The following is a 22,471-nucleotide window of genomic DNA, read 5'->3' on the forward strand; positions in this document are numbered from 1 at the left end:
TTGGGCAGCAATTTCTGTGTGTCGGATTCGTTTGGCCTACTAAGCGATGTAGGAGCTGAGCACATATTAGCTACTGATGATGATGATGAGAGGGTTCCTCCCCCCCTAAACACCCATTGAACACATGCACACATGCTCATTCAGTCACACCACTGATGCACTGATCGTCACGGGCTCCTGTGCAACCTGTTACTGCCAACATGAATGGAAAATATTACAACTCTGAATGATTATCTTTTCATTTTGTAAAGAATATTCGTTTAGTGGGAGAAATCTTGTCAGTCAGAATCTGCCGAGACTCGAATGCAGCGCATGGAGCGCGGCTGACGTGCATTGAGTGACAGGAGTATTGATCTTAATATGAGTTGGGTAGCGGAACCCGCGTGAAAGACGCCGTATTTTTTAGGACGGCGTTTTCGACTTCGGGAATTAAACGACAGGCTTCGCACGTATATCCTATCCATAGAAATTCATCATCAAGCCTGTATAATTCTTCTGGACGTCGACTAAGCGGTAAGACATTTTCTTGTTCAAGAAGAGACGCTGATAATATTTCTAAATCACTGCCTAGTCTTCATAAACCATGAAAAGCTCGCGTGTATTTGTTTAAACGATGTCTTTCACCACATTTAATCGTCTCATGCGCTTATCAGATCCGGTAGTGGTAAAACCAGCATTGAGGTTGCTCATTGCGCTCCTATTAGTACCTACGCATTTAACAGATTCATCACACAGTTAATGAAACAATGTAATTTAAACGGGTATTGTGTGAAATGATTAGCTTCCTAAGCCTTCAGAAAGTAAAATGTGACCTTGGTGTTGTGAAAAGCTCCAGTACAGCTGCATATAAGGGAAAATGGGACTGTGAAAACATCTTTTTTTTTTTTTTTTCAGTGTCATGACTTGAGTAATGAGCCATTCACTGTCAAAAATGTCAAATTATATAGTAAATGGAAAATGTTACAGTAAAACCTGTTAATTAGTTATCTGTAAGTTAGTTTAAGATATTGTAACAAAATTTTTACAAAAACTTAGTTTACTCAAAGATTCTGTCATCATTTACTCACCCTCGTTTCATCCAAACCTCCAAGTCTTTTGTTCATCTTTGGAACACAAATGAAGATATTTTTAATACAATCAGAGCTTTCTGTCACTCCACTAACAGCTACGCAACTGGCACTTTGATGCTTCAAAAAGTTCATAAAGAGATTGTAAAACTAATCCATATGAATAGAGCGGTTTAGTCAAAATTTTCTGAAGAGACACGATCACTTTATATGATAAACAGATTTAATTAAAGCTTTTATTCACATAAACATTAATCAACTCACACATCAGTTGTGGTAAACATAAGCTCATGCATGTTCGCTTGATGTGCGAGAACCAATGAGGTTCATTCTCGTGTTACGCAGCACGTTTGAGCTTCGCAAGAACCAATGAGGTTCATTCTCATGTTACGCAGCATGTTTGAGCTTTCGCAAGAACCAATGAGGTCCATTCTCGTGTTAAGCAGCCAGTTTGAGCTTCTGCAAGAACCAATAAGGTTAATTCTTGTGTTACGCAGCCAGTTTGAGCTTCTGCAAGAACCAATGAGGTTCATTCTCTAGTTTTACACAGTACGTTTGAGCTTCCGCAAGAACTAATGAGGTTCACTCTAGTATTACAGAGCATGTTTGAGCTTCTGCAAGAACCAATGAGGTTCATTCTCGTGTTAAGCAGCCAGTTTGAGCTTCTGCAAGAACCAATGAGGTTAATTCTTGTGTTACGCAGCACGTTTGAGCTTTTGCAAGAACCAATGAGGTTTGTTCTTGCGCATCAAGCAAGTTCGGTTGAGCTTCTGTTTATGTTTGCTTAAGTTTATATGTGAATAAAAACCTAAATTTGATCTGTTCATCATATAAAGCGATTGTGTCTCTTCAGAAAATTTGGACTAAACCGCTCAATTTAAATGGATCAATGGTAGTTGTGTGAACTGTCAATGGAGGGACAGAACTGGCTTAGATTTAATTAAAAATATCTTCATTTGTGTTCTGAAGATGAATGAAAGTCTTACAGGTTTGGAACGACATGAGGGTGAGAAATTAATGACATAATTGAATTTTTGGCTGAACTAACCCTTTAAAGGGATAGTTCACCCAAAAATGAAAATTAGCCCATTTACTTACCCTGAAGCCATCCTAGGTGAATATGGCGGAGTTATAATGAGCGTTCATCAAGGTTATCAAGGTTTAAAGGGTTTGGTGTAAATCGATGCGTAGGCTATCTGCCGGAAGCTAGTTATTTTAATCGATAAAGTTTTGAATATGGATATTTTTCTTACACGAACGCATCGCTTCGCTTCAGAAGGCCTTTATTTGCCCCCGCAGAGCCATGGAGCACTTTAATAATGAATAAATGCGCTTTGATGGACTTCCAAAGTCATACAGCCATTCACTCCCATTATCAAGCTTGGAAGAGTCGGGAATTTTTTTTTAATACAACTCAGATTGTATTCATCTGAAAGAAGAATGCCATATACACCTAGGATGACTTCAGAGTGAGTAAATCATGGGCTAATTTTCATTTTTGGGTGAACTATCCCTTTAATTTCAAAATTCGGAATTACTTTATAATTTACATTAAACTTACCACAGAAACTGATTTCGCCAAGTACATGTTCCTGGATCAACATCTTTGTTGATCCTGGAACAATATTCCATTCAACCAATCAGATTTGAGGGTTAAATGTACAGTTTATGTCAAATTTAGTCTTATAACCAGGGTTAGGTGTTTCTACATTAGTCTTATTAACCTATCATTTCCCTTTGATTTTAAGGATAAGTTACAAGGTTTAGCGACAAATGTAGTGTTTGTCTTTATGTGCTCTGTCTTTATTATTACTGACCACAGTTGCTGGAGAAGTCAACTTTGATGAAGTTTAAGTCATCATGTGGCCTTCCATTGAACCACCTGTGTTATTCCCAGTAATTTAATTACATTCAACAATAACAAACATATTCTAATAGCTCAATAAATGGCATCTCATAATGCTTGTTACATTAAAGTTCTGACAACACTTGCAGTTTATAATAAATTATGCCAACATTCTGTTTCTTCACTACAGGTAGCTTCCCAGCCGTATGAAGCAGGCACCCATTAAGGAGCAATGCTCTTTTCCTACAATTTGCTGATAAGGACTTGGCGGTTGTGAGTGGGGTTGTGGCAGCAACGCTGTAACTGTGACCCTCGCCAATATGGTTTGCAGTGAACAGAGTTCTGGCACATCAGTGCCCAAAAAGGAAACACAGACCCGCAAGAAGCGGAAATCCCGCCCTCAGGGTCTACCTTCTCCTGCCCTTTGCTGTGCATGCGGATTGTGTATTATGTTGGCGGGCATCAACATCACCTTAGTGGGCGCCTTCGCCTTCAGCACGCTTGTACCCTCTAGCAATCCCCCAATCATCATCGGACCGATACTCTTGCTGGTGGCGTTCTCCTTCTTTGGGGCTTGTTGCATCTGCAGCCGCTTGCCTCCGCCTCAGAGCTCTCGTCGGTCCAAAGCAGGTGGCGGTCTGGGCTTTATGGGCCGGGGCGGAGGGGGGTTAGGTGGAGGGGCAGCATTTGAGATCGAGACCAGCGAGCACACAATGCAGGACACCACAGCTGTGCAGCTCAGCCCCACCAACTCCCCCTGCTCCTCTCACGCCTCCAGCCCCGAAAGAGAGGCTCCCGCCACTGCCGCCAATGCCACCGTCCCCGCCCCGGAATACGTCCCTCCACGAGCCTGCAAGCTCTTCACTATGGAGGCCAACGGACCCAGCTCAGCAGCCTTTTCTGCTTCTACAGGGGGTGGAGGGGCGGTCCGGCTCACTTTGCCCTCAGACTGCACCGCCACTTAAAGCTACCAATTTAGGTCGCTCTCTGAAGAAGGGCTGGTATTACGTTATGTAAATAGTTTTCAGAGGAGAAGACAAGCACTGTGTGTGAAGAATTCATTTGATTAGCACAGCTGGCTCGCGCCACAAGGTGCAATAACAATTGAAACGTTCGCATAAATCCAGCAGGTTGCTTTTTGGAGTCCGTGAGGCCCAAGCCATGTGTTCCCTAATAAAAATGACAGAGGTATGTGAGAAGCATATGAAGAGCTTTTTGTGTTCTCTTATGCTCTCGTATCCAAAGAGAGAGAGCCTTGAAAGGTGAATCACTGTGGCGTGCTTCACATATTCATACTGTGCCACTGTTACTCAGAGCATTCACAGTTACTGCGCCCAGAAGAGACAGAATCAGCTGTTGTGTAAAGATGGCTTTGGAGACGAGCCTAAGAAACAGAACGGAGAAAGACATTAGACTGCGCATTGTCATATGTCAGTGCACAGACCAAAAAACAGAAATGTTGTATATTTTCTCTTAAATATTTTGTCTTTGTCATTTTAAACATTAAAATACATTCAAGGGTAAACAGTCTTTTTTCGCTGACACTCTGTGGCCGAACACTTTGGATTTTGTCTTTATCGGATGCTTAAAAAAAAACGCGACACTGTGCGGAAGTACTGATGTTTTTTCTTGTGACTTTGAAAGCGAGGTTGCTAAGCAGTGCCATAGTTCGAGTTCAAATTGGACAGGTAGTTCGACTTCAATGACAGACGGAATAAACACTTTTATAGAAATTAAAATTATAAGCGTATCCGCGTTATTCAGCTTGTACTCGTTCTGTTGTTGCAATTTGTTTGTTCGTGAGAGATGTGACATTATTTAATGAACCAACAGCCCATTTTTCTGTAAAAAGGAAACTAGCCGCAAGCCTTCAGTCTTTATTTTACACTGTGGTTTATAATGCTGCCAAGTAAAACGATATTTCTTTCCCTTATGATTGCCAAAGGCTGTTTTCTCCTCCTAGTATTCCTCCTCTGTTGTCAATACCTGTCTAACGTCAACAGCACAGTAACATCTGAATATACTGCCTACATCTGCTCACAGTATTCCTCCACAAAATGTCTCACTGTCTCTGTGCCCCCTGGTTTTCCTTTGCCATTTGAAAGCAAGAGCCAGAATTGTTCTCAAACATGCCCTCCATCACTGACCCACACTGATGGTTCAAACCAAACAGCGAAATAATTTCCCTCATGTTGATTCTACCAGAGAGTTCAGCTAAAAGCAGCTTTCGGTCGCCGAAAAAGCAAAGGACATTATCCAGTTATAATTTTTAAAAAATGAATACGATCTAATGAAGTTTTTAAAAGTAGCTACGGTTTTAGATTTTCTCTCGTCATATTCATCAGTTCCAACCAGATAAAAGGGCTGATTTTTAATGTCATAATTCTGTACTGGTGTTTCTTTTCATTTGCATCCGTTCATGTACTTTCAGCTGTGTAATATAGTGCTGTATATTTATTATAAGTCATATGGGTGATGAGTGCTGAAGAAAGCGCAACTTTCAATGTACTGCATGCTTACAAAAAGTGCATCAAAAATCCTCAATGAATTCAAGAGAAACATTAAACTCATTGATCCGCTTGTTTGTCACAGGATTGTGAGCTTTCCATGTAGTTTTAGGGAAACAAGAAGTTGGATAGGGAGCCGTGGAAACATTGGCATGCTTATATAATATTAGACCCTACAAACTACTGTACGTCCACCTTTGTTTGTAAGCTGCTATTTGCCATCTACACATCTGCTATAGTCTGAATGAATTGAATGCTGCCTTAATAATGACAGTGATCTCAGGATCAAACCAGTGAGGGCTACTCAAATGTCAAATGAGAACATTTGTTTATGTGGTATTGCTGTGTTTAAAGAGATGTGTTGTTCATTACTTTCTACCATGTGTGTTTCCAAACAGGTATCTAAATGGAGGGAAGTGCAATGAGATGCGGGTTGAAAGGTTTTGATAATGGCGATTTGCGTTATTGTTATTAATTTGGCAAAAGGCCACGTTGAGTAAAATGTTTTAAGTATTGTTGGCACTGAACAATTGAATTGTGTGTTTTGTAAGTTGTACACATCATAATTATACACTGTTTAACTCCCACATGCATAATTCAATTAGAATTGTGTCCACACCTGTTTTGACTCCTGTCTTTTCTGAACCCTTCTCTTTGTTCTTTTGAGTATATCTGTGAAAAAAATGCTACATTAGATAATGAAAAACCACTATTGGCATGCCAGAATATACATTAAAGCAAGATTCTTAAATGCTGTTTGACATTTTGTCATTTCAAGCAATATAACACTGCATTTGATGTAACGTGTGGCTACAATGGTTTGCGAGGCTGATCCCATTTACTTCACTGGACTGACATGCTATATGGATAGCGCTCTCAAACAAGAGGTTCAATTACTTTTCACATATGCTTACCTGTTAAGAAAATAGTACGTGAAGAAGCAAGCTCATAGCTGAAACTGTGTTATCAACTCGGATGTTCACTTTCTAGTCACAAAACCAAATTCAGCCACTAGAATCTAAAAACATCATGAATATAAAAAGGAATGGAATTTAGGAAAGCAAGAAGGTCCACCCCTAAATGTAACTGTCAGTGGGGTGTATGCAGATCGTTCAAAAACGTACAAAAAGAAGATCGCACAAATTCATATGAATTAGCCACCAATTCACCAAAACATAAAATAGTTACAAATTGTTATTAGCGTTGGCTTTATAAGAGGTTCACACGATAGATTTACTAACCATCTTTAAAGCCCCCAAGAAATTCACAATTCTTGCTTTTTTATGGAATACTGCATTCATCATTTCATTCAATTATTTATATAGCACAAATAAACACATTGTAATCATTATTGATAATTTATCTGTGCACATCATTATTATTTTCTTTCTAAAATGATGTCAAATTCAGCATGATGATGTGTTCACTGGTGCAAGGGGACATGAGATCACACACTGAAAAAAATGCGTTGTCAGTTCAACTCTGAACATGTACTTCATGTGGTAACATCTAAAATAACTTGTTTTCCCACCTTGATGTAAATACACTTCATTACAAATACACATCCTTATGCATAATGTATATAATAGATTGTAGAGTGTTTGCCACCAATGGTCACCAACGATCAACAACAGCTCACGATGCTATTAAGAAATGCAGCCCTGGGCAGTGGATGTGTACTTCCCAGCATGCTTTGCAAGGGACTGCATTAGGAGAGTAAATTTAGGAAATAAGTAAGTGTTATTTTATGTGTTTTTCAGTAAATGGAAAGATGTTGTTAGTTTATGTTCAGTTTTGTTGGGCATTTAGGAGTTTCTGTTATTGAATTTTGTGGCTAACATTGTGCTTAGGAGTAGCACTGTCAATTGTGATTTGAACTTTGATGCAACATAATGTGTATAATAACCCCAAATCACAATTTCTCATTGAAGCAAAATTTGCCAATCAGCAAGGAGTGGACGAATACAAACATTTTCTTCTTCTTTGTCCTTCAGAGCATCTCCTGTAGCTAACACAAATTATGACTATACTGCCCTCTATAGGTGTGGTGCAGTCGTAGTGTCCATGTGTCCATCCTGAGCTTTATTGGAAATTGTATATTAGGTCAATGTAACTCAACTGAGTAAAAACAGCATACCCTTGTTTTATGTTAGCCTGCATAAACCTGATTGAATTAGGTTACAACCACAAAATTAGAATTTAGGTAGAATCAGGGTAGAAATACCTCCTTAAATCAATAACTGCACATGTTCACTTTTTACAGTGCAGCAATAGCAAACCACAACTATCCAACAATCCAGTCAATTTCTGATGAACAAAATCAAGTCCCGCCCTACATTTTTTCTTGTTTGAGAAGCTGTTTCACTTGGATATACGTCACAATAGGGAAGAAAACACTATTGTAACTTCCGTTTGGAAGTTTAAAGAGTTCTTTAAAGAGTACCACTTGCCTGCAGCTGAATATCCCAATATATCAGGGGTGTCTTACCCTGCCCTGGAGGAAAAAAAAAAAAAATAATGAAATTGTACCAAAAAAAACACAAAAACCTACAATTTAAGACCAGAAATGCGTCATGTAACTGTAAGAGTTGAACTGATTATGCACTTGTTTGTATGGAAGTTTGGGAATTATTAACTTATGCCTTCACGTGCTAACGGAAATTTCCTACTTCCTACTTCTGAAGTTTTGATTACAAGTTCTTCGCATTTAGTTGCTGTGTTGTTAGAGAGAACAGAAACCATGGAGGACACCAGGTTTATTCTTTCCTATTGTTAAAATCTTATTAAAGCCAAAATGATACTTAACGTTGCATTCAATGGCAAACATTCACCACACTATCTATGGTCAGCTTGCTGACGACTCTGGAATTTAGGTCAAATACAGGCTAATACATGCAATACGCTTCAAATGATTATTCATATATGTAAATATGCACTAGTTTAACAACGAGACAAGGCGATGTAGTGTGTGTGTGTGTGTGTGTGTGTGTGTGTGTGTGTGTGTGTGTGTGTGTGTGTGTGTGTGTGTGTGTGTGTGTGTGTGTGTGTAAAATAAATAAAGGAATAGCAGCAAGTTGGAACTAAACTCTGCAGGACAGTGGCCCTCCAGGACCGAGTTTGGGCACCCCTGCAGTAGGCCTATATAAAGGAGACTGTGGCTATAGTTGCGAAGTTGTAGCAATGGCTATATCTCGGTAACTAAAAACGTCCATTGTGTGTTATGGTTTCAAACACCTCATTCAACCCCCTCTTAAATTAACAAAGCCTAACTTTTGTGCTCCAAGCTAAATTTTTGCTAAGGTCTTGGATGAACAGGAGAACACAATACAACCACACTCCAAAACAGACAAGTCAACTAGCCTATAATATGAACAACTAGGCTATATAATCAAATGTTGTTACAAGTTTAAAACATTTTTGTTTCATCCACTGCTATGTTTGTCCAAACCAAGTCAACCTGTTTTCAATTTGTGTACATTTTTTGAAGACAACACTTGAGACATGCAGAGTTAATAAACCTACCATGCTGATAACATAGGCTACACTCTTATGGTTAATCGTGAAGCTGTCCGTATTGTGGAAATTCGCTTCAGCTCATATAAGTGCAATGCTCCAATCAATCCAGCCCGAAATGCTGAGAAAGAAAAATAAAATTTGTTATGTGTGTGTGCTTAATTGTCAATTTATAAAACGTGACTGTGTTCTCCAACGGATTTTACTGGCAGACAGCGCCCTCAGTCGGTCTTTCATGAAACTACAGGTCAGAAGCATCAACTAAATTTAAAAATAATTAAATATGGTTCATGACAATCTGGTTATTAAAAAATACTTACCTACTAAATTATAAAAAAAAAAATTAATATAAAAAAATATATATTTAGTTTGCACTTCCACACTCCTTAGGCATCTCTAAGCTCAGCTTTTTTGGTAAAAAAAAAAAATGCCGTTTGTTTCAGCAGCAGTGAAACCGTTTTCCACCAGAGGGTACTAGTCACAAATTTATTATAACACTAGAATCTTTTAGCTTCATCTGAAACTGCACAATATCTCAACCAGTTCCTTTGAGTTGTGTCTGTTAGAATAGATAAAATAAAGCTAGTTCCTAATCTCTGATGCATATGTATTGTTCTAATAAGTATGAAAAACACAAATTCACAGGAGTCTGAATGACAGTAAATTTGACAGTTTGCTTCATTACCACATTAAACCATATTAAGCTTTTCTCTCCATTGGGAGAAGTGCAAATACCATGTGTATTACATTTTTGCATATGCATTAATGTATCTGAATCACATGCCATCTTAAACATGGTAAATAAATTAAGTATGTAAAATAAAGTTGCTGATCTGCTGCTAATAACGAAAAAACCTGTCTTGATCTGTACTTTACCTGTATAAAATTTGTATTTGTACCATACATTTTACAATAATTTGTCATAGAACAATAGCAGAGAAAACAAGACAAGACATTCCTTTATCTCTTTTGATATTTCAGAAGCGTACTCTTTATACTAGAGATGTCATTAGGTTCATTTAGTGATTATACATTCACATTGCTATCTCTTTACCTGGACCATTTAATTACATTGTGATGCAATAAACTGCTCACATTATAATACCCACAGCTTTTTCAATGTCAAGATGATTTGATCAAAGAGCAAAGTTCTCTTGAAGTGCAAGTACTTTAGTGTAAGAGTTTATCTGGCCATGCTCTAGCTTCTGACTGGATTTAATAAACATGTTTATCAGCAGCACTGTCTCTTAATTCAGCTGTCCTCTGAAACCATTCTTAGTTACTCAACAGAGTCACACTGGGTCAGTTGGACTGACGGCACCTCTAAAATACAGCCTGTTTTGAAGTTTGTCTTCATGTTCCTTTAGCCAAAAACAACGATAGCTGACACTACTCAGCATGAACTCTTCTGAGAATGTGTTCATGTGTCGTTCCAGATGTTTGCAACACGTTGGAGGTGTTGTTTTATTACAACAAGCGTAAATATGATTAGTCACATGCTAATCCTGCCCATCATACATGACCCAGCATGACTGTATAATGATTTACTGTCTGTGAGGATGGCAAACCGTGCTGGTGAAATGCAGCGATGTAATGTAGTTGTAATGTGGAATGGAGAAGTCACGGTGAAGGTCGCCCTCCTGATCTACAATGACTAAGCAACTGAAATGCAAAAAAGTTTTTTTCATTAATTCATTCATTTATTTGAACCAGTGATATATTGAAAGAGCAAAACCATATTTTTATGCTATTATATTGCTTTTGAGATAGTGTTGTTATTGTTAACTAAATCTATTTAAAAAGTTTTTGTTAATTAAAATAAAATAAAATAAAAATCGCTTAAAAATATTGCCTAAAATGACTAAAACGGAAATAAAAATAAATTAAAGCTAAATAGAAATAAAACAAAAGATATATACAATTAAAGCTGATTCAAAATATCTATAAATATAACAGTATTTAAATAATATTAAGATAACACTGTTTTGAGAAATGGTTGATATGGTGTTCATATATGGGGTTTCTTCAGCCTTGTGGACTTTTTTTTCATTTTATGATAATTTCTTTATTTTTTAATCTGTTGTTTGTATAAAATGTAAATATATTCACAAATTAACATATATTAATACAACAAATGGGCTATTAGTAATTAGATTAGCTTATCGTAATTTCAATGCTTTCAAAAATTTCAATCATATTTATTCAATCATATTATTTTTTTTCCATGATGATTCTCTTATTTTAAGATTGAGGGTCTGTGGAAATTCACACACTATATACATAAGAGGCATATGAAGATACGATAACATGTCTACATATACATAAGAGGCTTATGAAGATACAATAACGTTTTCAAGTCAGTTTAACGTGACCTAAACATAACAGAAAGCACAAACTTGATTGGAAATCTTATTTTTCTGCTCCAGCCTTGTGTATTTCCAAGTGAATATTCTCTCAGAAGAACTGGCAAATTTTTGGGATGCGGCAGCCCGGGAAGTGAAGGTGCAGAATGCTAATGAGCAGTGGATTGAATGAATGAGTCAAAATATGTTTGGACAGTCTGTTACTAATTACCACTGCATATGCATTTTTGCAGAAGCATGTTTTCATACACAATTGCCTAATATGATAACTGGCACCCAGTCTTGGACGGCCCTTTCATGCAACCACATGCAAATGTAAGTGTCATGTACACTGTTTGTTAGAGACTTGTTTGTAATTTGAATAGGCCCAAAAACAGCAATAGTAATGACTAAAGAGTGTTATGCTTAGTCAGGAATATATGCATAAGGTGTCACTAATGAACAGTCTCAACACCTATGAGATATTTTATTCACTAACCTCTGCTTTTAACCCAGATTTGGCTAAACCTACCAAACGAAGTAGAGTAGGAGAGTTGCACTGTCTGCAGATGCGTGTGACTCTGTGTTTGTGTGACAGTATGGCGTGATTCTCTTGTCTGAAATCCCTTGTGCTCCCCTGAGGGACAGACGGGGTTCCTCAGCTTTCCCGATCCGCTCAGAACTGGACCGTGGCGGTTTTTCTCGAGAGAGAGTGTGTGTGTGTAAGAAACCTCGTCTGTGTCCCCAGCTTGAGTGTGTCAGGGAGGGGCTTAGAAAGAGAGAGAATAATCAAGCAGAAGAGATTAAGGAAAGACGAGCCGCAAGAGTTCAATGCAAGCAGACAGCGGTTATGTAACTAACCCAGCTCTTTAATACGGAGTATACTGGGAAAGACCAGTGGAGACTGGAGCTCTCGCATGAGAATGGCCTCACTGCTGTTTATTTGAAGACAAGTACGTCTTGCTTTGTTCATCTTGCTGATGTAAAATTGGTTATGATAATATTCATAATGTGCATACATATCAATATATTATCTCTCCTGTCTGGATAGAGGTGTATCTGCACTGTATTAACATGTGCAATATTATGCAAATCATGTGTCCATGTTCTTTATGTGCAAATTTGGGTCACAACACGAAACTGACACATTTTTTGCAACACCAAAGCTATGCAATTTGGACTGAAAATATAGATCTTCCAATATTTTAACATTTATTAAGTACATTTTCCTTCTAGTTTTAATAATATTTTTCTGTTTTATTTTAATTTGTTTATTTTTTTTGTAATTCTGTTATGTCCTTTCACATTTGATTAGTTTTGGGTTTAATATTACTATTTAGTTTCATTTATTTTAGTTTTTGTTCAGTTTTAGTTTTGTATTTTCATTTAGTAATTTCAGTTAGCAGCCGAGGAATAATTTCTCATTTTTGTTTACTTTAAGTTTTTCATCTGATATTTTTGTTTTATTTTGATATTTTATTTTATATTTTTATGTTTAATTGATATAGATAACATTCACAACGTAACATTTTTTTTATAGATTGCAACATCAATGCTATAATTTAAGGTGTGGTTAATTTGCACAGAATTTTCCAAGAATGTCACTGCACAGGCTTCTGTTGCAGGGAAACACTGTGATGGGAATTAAAGGGCACCCTGGCACAAAAACAAAATGTGTGAGAGTTTCATATAAACTGTTTAATAAGGATTTTTTTTTTCTCATCAAAGCCATTAGGAATACCAATGACCCTAGACAAAGAGTAGCCTACAACTCTGACCTCCCTCCAGCCTATAGTAAGCACAAGTTATACAAATGATCCACTGCTGTTGCGTAAGCTTCTTTTCAGACCCCTCAATGCGAATCATCAAAACACATCCTGAGAAATACCATTGATGTGACTGACTGCACTCTTGCTGCTTTCAAACAGAAGTGCTTTACTATGAGACGAGATGCTTGGCAGAGATTCTGTGTTGCTCTGGCCATTAATTTCTTATATGGGCTTTCCTTTACAAAGAGAAACTGATCAATGACGTTTTATTTTTGTCTATATGATGAGGTAATGGCTCTTTCATGCATACATGAGATTGATCTAACTGTGACCCTTTGACTATACATATTCAAATAGATCAATAGAACGTGCAGCCCAAAATAGATTTGGTAAGAACAAAGTACACTTGGCATATTGCCAAGTTAATTTGAATCTTATAAAGTCCATATTTGCTTAACATGCTTGTGTACTTTCTTTTGTAGGCCTATACTTGGTTCAGTGATCTAATATTAACTTACAGGACTTTAACAGAAACAGGATGACAGCATGGATTGAATTATTGATCATTTTGCTTAATATTTAGCTCACCAAACGCGAAGAACTGGCGCTCCATTCTGCAGGAGATTCACCCGCATAGCATCATGATGGATGGGATTGGTAAACAAGTTGCATTACCACTGCTCACCAGTAGAGGCCTCCACCACAGCACAGATCTGATGTGATGAATCAAACTGCTTCAAACTGGTTCACAGCTGTATTTTGAAACGATGCCTCATTTCTTCTCATAAATACTTTTTCATTATTATTATTAGACTGAAATATGCAGTCATCTGAATCAGCAATCAAAATCCCAACACATTTAGATGCGTATATCACGATGAAATAATATTAAGATATATTACAGTTTTTCTCAATTGTTTACACACATTTTCTGGTACTTGAGACACAATGACCACAACATGTAACTCATTCACCAACCCCCTGAACCAATTCTGCTAAACTACAAGCACAATTCCTGCTTTACACTCAAATTGCAGATCTAAAACACACCTTTTTCGAAACACTACACACAATTCTCTGCTTTTGGCACAATTTTCATGCAGAAAATATCTTGTTTTCACAAGGAACACACTGCCAATTCAAATATGCACACTGACTCATCACATGGGCAAACACCCGTCACACAGTTTTACAGTTAGCAATCAGAGCTTTAGCATAACAGGGCAACAGGAGAGCTCTTCAATGGAGCAATGGATGCCAACATTGGATTTTTTTTTCTTTACTGTAACTGTATACAGTCAATTCTTCTGTTGTTTTGTATGTAGACACTGTATGTACAACTTTGTGTTGGTTGGGATGTACACTGTATACATTGTTTTTGTGGGGAAAATAAAATATATTTGTTGCCGTGTATTTGTGTGTTCTGAGTAAAAAAACAATATTCTCAAATATTTTACAACACACTTATGTATGTACTGTCTGTAGAAAGTGTAACACTGAACAAAAAAAGGCCTAAGTCATCATGATGAATGGAGAAGAAGTGTTTTCCATTCATCATAGTGTTTTACATCGAGCACATCAGTGTTCAACTGGTTCTTATAAATGTCTATTCATGTGATGGTTTGTGTGTGTCATTTGAAAACAAAATAACATTTTGAGAAGAAATAACATTGTTTTGAATGTAAAGTTTCATTTTGCAGGAGAATTGAGGGGTTTTGCCCATTGTGTGTTTTTTTTGGATTTGTGTGTAGAGTTCCGAAAATATGAGGCATGCTTTCAGAAAATGTGTGTAAACAATCGAGAAAAACTGTATTAAAGGTAGCCCATATTGTGTAGCCTATATTATGGCCCAAAAAAGTTGCTGTTGCTGTTTGTATTTATATAGGCAAATGCTTAAAACTCTATGATTGGATCATGATTGCAGTGATTATTATGTTATATGTTTGGCAGCAGTTATTCTAACCCTAATTGATGGGGTGTGTAGCTTTTCATTTCTTAAACAACCATGTAGGAATACACATCATGCCCAATGCCAATGTCAAGATTCATCAGGCTCAAATTAGGAGGGAGCATGATAAATAATTTTCACACATGAATCGGCACCTCTTGTATTCATAGAAAGTCTTTGGGATGTGCTGGAGGAGACTTTACAGAGTGCTTGACACTTGTATTGTCAATACAAGATATTGACCAAAAATTGATGCACCTCTTGATGGAAATAAATGTTGCGATGTGATGTCTAATGTTCCTCCACAACGGATGGGACGTCTTTCTTTGCACGAGCGCAGGTCAAGGTCCCTGATTCACCTGTTTGAAGCACTTAATTCTCAATTGCTGAGCCGTAAACTGGCTAAATAGCTGGTGGCAAGCCTCCATTAGCTCATCAAGATGGATTATACAACAGGTGTGTAGGGTAGCCACTTAAATAAATGATGATTTGATGGGCTCCTTTGGAAGGAAGCAGTGCTGTAATAAAATATCAGTGAAAGCTGGTGTTTGAGAGCAGACGAGGAGCGCAGATCAAACAGCGTAGTGTGTCTATTCTTCCCAGGAGATGGGCTGAATGGATGCCACATTGATGGAGAACTGTGTCGGTTTGCTGGTGTGGTCAGTTCTCCGCTCATTACCAGCAGGATCTCATCATCTCGCTCTCTCTTTTCTAAAAGGATCCCTCAGAGAGAAATAAAAGGGGATGCTTTACACTTTAATGACTTTCCCACAGTGCTCCCCCAAAAAAAAAACAAGCTCGATGCTGTGACCGGGAGGAGCTCGTCTAATGAGACCGAAGAATACTGAGTCCAGTGTCTGACCAGTCCTGCCATCAGCTGCCCTTGCCAAGAGGGGGAATAATCATGCCTTTATGTGGACAGGGACCTCCGGGGACAGCTTTCTCATTACGTCGCACCCTTCATCACCCCATGCCGCAATAGCCACTCTGGTCCACCAATCTTTGGTTCCGATCTGGATCCCCCCTGACAGCAGATTGTTCAAGAGAATGCACTTGGGGGAAACAGGCAGTGCAAACACCCCCTTTTTACTTGGCACATTATTCTTAGCTAAGCATCTTTTAACAAGACCGCAAGTTGGGGATGGTTCGGCCTTTTCCGGCCTTCACAAAAAGAGAGAAGGCCCTGCTTTTAAGAGCTGTGATTTATGTGTATAGTTGTTGAGAGTTGCACTATTGACGCCTTCTTGTGACTCGGACACAGGAGGGATGCTGACATGTAAAAAAAAATGCTTCATTCAGAGGCATGAAACAACTTCAAGTCAACTAAACTGTTTTACCAAACAGAATGAAATAGTGATATAATTAATAGTATGATAGTTTGCACGAAAATGAGGTACAAAATTAACAAAATACTTTCTATTCATTAAAGAATAAAAAAATGTAGCAAGGTTTCCAAAAAATATTTAAGCACAGCTGTTTGTGACAGTTGATAATTGATAGCAGCACAATATTGATAATAATAAGAAATGTTTCTTGAGCAGCAAAACATCATATTAGAATGATTTCTGAAGGATCATGTGACACTGAAGACTGGAGTAATGATGCTGAAATAATAAAAAAATTCATTTTAAAAATATTAAAATAGAAAATAGTTATTTTAAAATGTCATAACATTACTGTTTTTACTGTAATTTCGTTGCAATGAACTGTTGTCTTATGTCTGTGTAATACACAAATGTTACAAATGTGACTTGTGATGTGTTGCGCATGTTACATGATGATTATGTTCTATTTTAGTTGGAATAACATGAAAATTCTTTGTATGTTCCGCAGTAATGATTGTCTTGTGCAGCTGGCATTCCTCACACACTATGCTGACCAAAACTGGACACTATTACTGCATTCGTCTTCATTGTTGTTGTTTTTGGTGGCATGTGCGTGTTCTGTGAATGGAGTCTGTCTACAGAAATGAAATCAGAACAGAATGTGTTTCTGAAACTCTCAGTGTGTAGCTCATAACAGCAAGAGACAGCCAGCAAAACTGCCACAAGGATAACCTTACAGTTGCTAAGCAACAGAGTATGTCCCAGATTAATGTAGACCTAGGCATTGTACTACAGATCTTTTTTAAAGTGTAAACACATAATATTTACAAAATTAAGATCAACTCAATGACCCCTTCAAAAATTAGACGACTGTAAAGATGTAACCCGTGGCAGAGGTTGACTTTTGGGTATGTGAGTGAATGTAAGAAAGCCTGGGTTGTCACATGCTTGTCCTGTCCTGTGCTGCACATGGGTGTTTTTGTTATTTTGGGCCATGTGCTCATGTCATTGTCTGGTCCCTCCCCCTTGTTATCTGATTATTGTTTGAGTTCTTTCACCTGTTCCCCCTTGATTAGTTTCCCTTTATTAGTTCCCTCTTGTTTGCAGTCTGTGTCGATCGTTGTCTACGTTTTCCCTGTGTTATGTTCCTGATTTCTGCCTGCCTTGTTTTCCCCCACGGGGAGTTTTTGTTTGTAGTTGTATTTTGTTTATTATTTAATAAAATCCTTACCTGCACTTGGATCCTCACTTCACCTTTTTGACCAACCGTGACAGAACGATCGACCAACATGAGGATTCAGCAGAAGGACTCCCGCCAACCACCGATTGCCCCTGTTTCCTGCCCTCACTATGAGCGAATCATGAGATTCAGTAATTTGGCTTCTCTCCGACAACAGGGGACCAAAATGAAGGATTTCGCCCTGAAATTCAGTGCGGCAGCGGAAGGGCTCGGCCTTGGGGATGCAGCACTTAAGGACCTATTTAATTATGCCCTTGATGAGCCCAGAAGTTACTGGACAATGATAGGTCTGGAACGTCTGACTTTTGAGAGATTCTTAAATTACATAGAGCGTCAAGGGAATCCACCAGCTGGGGAAGTTGCAGATCCCCCAGAGGTAGCAGTAGAATCTGCGACGGAGACGGTAACTCCCACACCACGCTCTCGGAAGCGGAGGAGGAGGAAGCACATGAGTTCCATCCAGCCAGAGACTGTTCACGTCACGTCTGCCGATCCAGAGACTGTTCACGTCACGTCTGCCGATCCAGAGACTGTTCACGTCATGTCTGCCCAGCCAGAGACTGTTCACGTCACGTCTGCCCAGCCAGAGACTGATCACGTCACGTCTGCCGTGCCTGTGTCTTCGGACAAGATGGCCGCCGCCGAGCCTGTTCACGTCACGCCTGCCGAGCCTGTGTCTTCAGACAAGATGACAGCCGCTGAGAGTGTTCACGTCACGTCTGCCGAGCCTGTGTCTTCAGACAAGATGGCCGCCACCGAGAGTGTTCACGTCACGTCTGCCAAGCCTGTATCTTCAGACAAGATGGCCGCCGCCGAGAGTGTTCATGCCACGTCTGCCGAGCCTGTGTTCCCTGACAAGACGGCCGCCGTCGAGCCTGTGTCTGTTCCTGAACCTGAGCCAGTGGTGTCTGTGCCTGAGTCTGTTCCTGAGCCTGTGCCTGTGGCTGTCCCTGAGCCTGTGCCTGTGTCTATTCTTGAGCCGGTAGTGTCTGTTCCTGAGCCGGAGCCAATGTCTGTTCCTGAGCCGGAGCCAGTGTCTGTTCCTGAGCCGGAGCCAGTGTCTGTTCCTGAGCCGGAGCCAGTGTCTGTTCCTGAGCCGGAGCCAGTGTCTGTTCCTGAGCCGGAGCCAGTGTCTGTTCCTGAGCCGGAGCCAGTGTCTGTTCCTGAGCCGGAGCCAGTGTCTGTTCCTGAGCCGGAGCCAGTGTCTGTTCCTGAGCCGGAGCCAGTGTCTGTTCCTGAGCCGGAGCCAGTGTCTGTTCCTGAGCCGGAGCCAGTGTCTGTTCCTGAGCCGGAGCCAGTGTCTGTTCCTGAGCCGGAGCCAGTGTCTGTTCCTGAGCCGGAGCCAGTGTCTGTTCCTGAGCCGGAGCCAGTGTCTGTTCCTGAGCCGGAGCCAGTGTCTGTTCCTGAGCCGGAGCCAGTGTCTGTTCCTGAGCCGGAGCCAGTGTCTGTTCCTGAGCCGGAGCCAGTGTCTGTTCCTGAGCCGGAGCCAGTGTCTGTTCCTGAGCCGGAGCCAGTGTCTGTTCCTGAGCCGGAGCCAGTGTCTGTTCCTGAGCCGGAGCCAGTGTCTGTTCCTGAGCCGGAGCCAGTGTCTGTTCCTGAGCCGGAGCCAGTGTCTGTTCCTGAGCCGGAGCCTGTGCTTGTGTCTGTTTCTGTGTCTGTTCCTGAGCCTGAGCCAGAGGCATCTGTTCCTGAGCCCTCAGTAACCGCGACACTGGCCATTATGGCCACAGCCATGTGGTGTGTGTGGGCTACGCACACACTTGGACCGGTGGTGTCTGTTCCTGGGCCGGTGGTGTCTGTTCCTGGGCCGGTGGTGTCCAGTGCCTGGGTCGGTGGTGCCAGTTCCAGTGCCTGAGTCGGTGGTGCCAGTTCCAGTGCCTGAGCCATTGGTGTCTGTTCCAGTTCCTGCGCCCTGGCCGCCCGAGGGGTCGTCTCCGCCCTGGCCGCCCGAGGGGTCGTCTCCGCCCTGGCCGCCCGAGGGGTCGTCTCCGCCCTGGCCGCCCGAGGGGTCGTCTCCGCCCTGGCCGCCCGAGGGGTCGTCTCCGCCCTGGCCGCCCGAGGGGTCGTCGCCGCCCTGGCCGCCCGAGGGGTCGTCGCCGCCCTGGCCGCCCGAGGGGTCGTCTCCGCCCTGGCCGCCCGAGGGGTCGTCTCCGCCCTGGCCGCCCGAGGGGTTGTCTCCTCTGTCCAAGCCACCTGTTGAACTGTCATCTCCGCCCTGGTCGGCCGTTGGCCTGTCTGTGCCCTCCCGTCCCGCCCTGGTCTGTCCCTCCCGTCCCACCCTGGTCTGCCCTCCCGTCCCGCCCTGGTCTGTCCCTCCCGTCCCGCCCTGGTCTGTCCCTCCCGTCTCCCGCCCTGGTCTGATGGAGCGTCTGGTAGCCGCTCCGTAGGGAGGGGGTAATGTCACATGCTTGTCCTGTCCTGTGCTGCACATGGGTGTTTTTGTTATTTTGGGCCATGTGCTCATGTCATTGTCTGGTCCCTCCCCCTTGTTATCTGATTATTGTTTGAGTTCTTTCACCTGTTCCCCCTTGATTAGTTTCCCTTTATTAGTTCCCTCTTGTTTGCAGTCTGTGTCGATCGTTGTCTACGTTTTCCCTGTGTTATGTTCCTGATTTCTGCCTGCCTTGTTTTCCCCCACGGGGAGTTTTTGTTTGTAGTTGTATTTTGTTTATTATTTAATAAAATCCTTACCTGCACTTGGATCCTCACTTCACCTTTTTGACCAACCGTGACATGGGTTTGCTACAAGCTCCAGGAATTGATAAAGCTCATGATGGAGCAGTGACCGGACATTATCTCACTGGACTTGACTGTAGAAGTGTTTGGAAGTCCCCATTGGGATTTCAAGAATTATTCAATAAAAAGTTTAAAACGATGGATCAAACAAATCAGCTCTGACATTAAAACTTTGATTTTAAAAAATTTCCCACTGGATAAAGCCCTTTCACACCAAGAACGGTACCTATAAAGATAATGATAAAGACATAGTAGAGTTCAGTACAGCTATAACGACAACGGCACAGAGAAACAATATATTTGGAATCATTACATGGACAGAACATCCTTGGCACCACATTCTGTAAAGCTCACCTACACCGACATACTGCCATGGAAACCTATCTTTCTCTTAGTGAGTATGGTCGAGAGAAGTGTGCAAGAGAAATTTATTGTAACTCAACCAGTCAGCTGCATAACAGTTGTTCACTAGCTCTACTTAGGTTTGACATTTAATGAATAGACTTTTGTCCAGATCATAATACCATGTACCCAGCCATACACTTGAATTGTGGTTACTGAACGTCAGGTCAGACAGGAGTGTTCTCCCTTTTCAATTACTTTCTATGGATAACTAAAACTCCAGGTTTACACTGCCACAAAACACAATACTTTGGCTTTGTTGACCTAGTCAGCCCTGTCTACATAAATGGGGTCTGGTTCAGTATTTCCTGTGAGATTTATAGCACTCACAGAACAGTCTCTTATACAACAAAACAACAGAGTCCACTGAGAGTTTACAGGTTCAGTTCCATAAAGCAGCAGTGTTTAGCTCGCACAATAGCCCTTCATATAATGTTTCCTCAGTGATGGCCTGGGCTGTTACGGCCCACTCGGTCCTGTCTCTTTCAGCCCTCGCTGGGACTTCCTAATCTGTTCACTGATCTGCTTAGTTGGACTTCCTGTTGGACTGAGAAAAGAGAGAAAAGTTGTGAAACGTAAATCTGCTCACGCTTAAATGTGTTGCAGGGCTCATTAAAAGTACAAACTGGAGTTGGATTTGTTATTTTGTAAATTTGGTTTAGGGATTTGTGAAATACTGTGCCTAGTAGGACTATAGTAGGAGGGCACCTATCTGATCTGAGGGGGCACAAATCAGATATTTTGCCCCCTCGTGCCTCGTGGCACCGGGCCTGGAACACAGGGGACCTTCTAGTCAAAAAAATTAAGAACCACCGATCTCATTATATATCAGTCAGCAGATTGGTCGGTGTATGAGAAACATAATTTGTAACCATGAAAAAAAATTATGGTGTACTGCCATGTTACTGCCCTTTATCTAGTATCTGATCATTGATCCTACAAAATAAAAGACTGACTGTTATGCCATCAAGTCATAATTTGGGTGAGATATTTTGTATAGTTAATACAGAGGCCACAGTGTAAGAATCATCCATTTTTTACTCATTATTACAGAGCATCAGAGCAAGTGCTTGTTTGATTGTGAAGGAAGCAAAGCCTCTGCAAATGTGGTTGTGTCTGGTGATGTGTCAGTGTTCCTGTGCCAAACATATTCCCTTCCATGTGATTCAAACAGTGTGAGGCTGATGTCAGAATCCATCGTTAACAAAGAAACTCTCTGAAGCGCACAATCACTCACTTAATAAGCACCCAGAGATGAAAGATTTATGTTTAACAAAGATATTTTTAGTCTCACAAAGGAATTTTTATTTTTAGAATATATATTGTGAAATTAAAACTCATAATAGCTCAATCCACTCATCTTAAAAAGAAATGGTAGATTGGACTTATATGTTATAAGCATATAAGTGCTATATTACAGTTGTATCTTGTTTTAGGGATGTTTTGATTTTTTTTATTGAAAAACATGGCAAAATTAGGATCATTATTATTATTAATTATTAATATTTTTTTGCAGTGCAATTCTTGATCTAAATACTGAAAACTCAGACCTAATCACCAGATTTAAATAAAAAGCAAACATTTGTGGAAAAGTTGAAATACAGGGCTTAAAGGAACACGCAGAATTTTTGGGACTTTAGCTTATTCTCCGTATCCTCCAGAGTTAGATATGTCCATACATACCTTTTTCATCTCCGTGCGTGCCGTAACTCTGTCTGACGCACCCACCGCTAGCCTAGCTTAGCACAAAGACTGGAGGTAAACGGCTCCAGCTAG

General features: G+C 40.5%; 1 protein-coding gene and 1 long non-coding RNA gene across 2 annotated transcripts; one reads left to right on the forward strand and one right to left on the reverse strand.

The window, feature by feature from the left end:
- The first annotated feature begins 146 nt into the window (after nucleotides 1-146).
- On the forward strand, nucleotides 147-4,434 carry tmem275a (transmembrane protein 275a). The gene is made up of 2 exons (XM_081374600.1): nucleotides 147-513; nucleotides 3,104-4,434. Exon 2 carries the CDS (start codon nucleotides 3,234-3,236, stop codon nucleotides 3,876-3,878), a length of 645 nt encoding a protein of 214 aa, XP_081230726.1. The 5' UTR covers nucleotides 147-513; nucleotides 3,104-3,233; the 3' UTR covers nucleotides 3,879-4,434.
- LOC308696165 lies at nucleotides 2,858-13,754 on the reverse strand. The gene is made up of 3 exons (XR_014030788.1): nucleotides 13,633-13,754; nucleotides 6,040-6,092; nucleotides 2,858-4,297 (listed from the first exon to the last, which is right to left on the reverse strand). It is a non-coding gene; the product is annotated as an uncharacterized lncRNA (long non-coding RNA).
- Between the last annotated feature and the right edge of the window lie 8,717 nt (nucleotides 13,755-22,471).

This window comes from Scardinius erythrophthalmus, assembly GCF_964197995.2.
Source record: "Scardinius erythrophthalmus genome assembly, chromosome: 9".
NCBI classification, from domain to species: Eukaryota; Metazoa; Chordata; class Actinopteri; order Cypriniformes; family Leuciscidae; genus Scardinius; species Scardinius erythrophthalmus.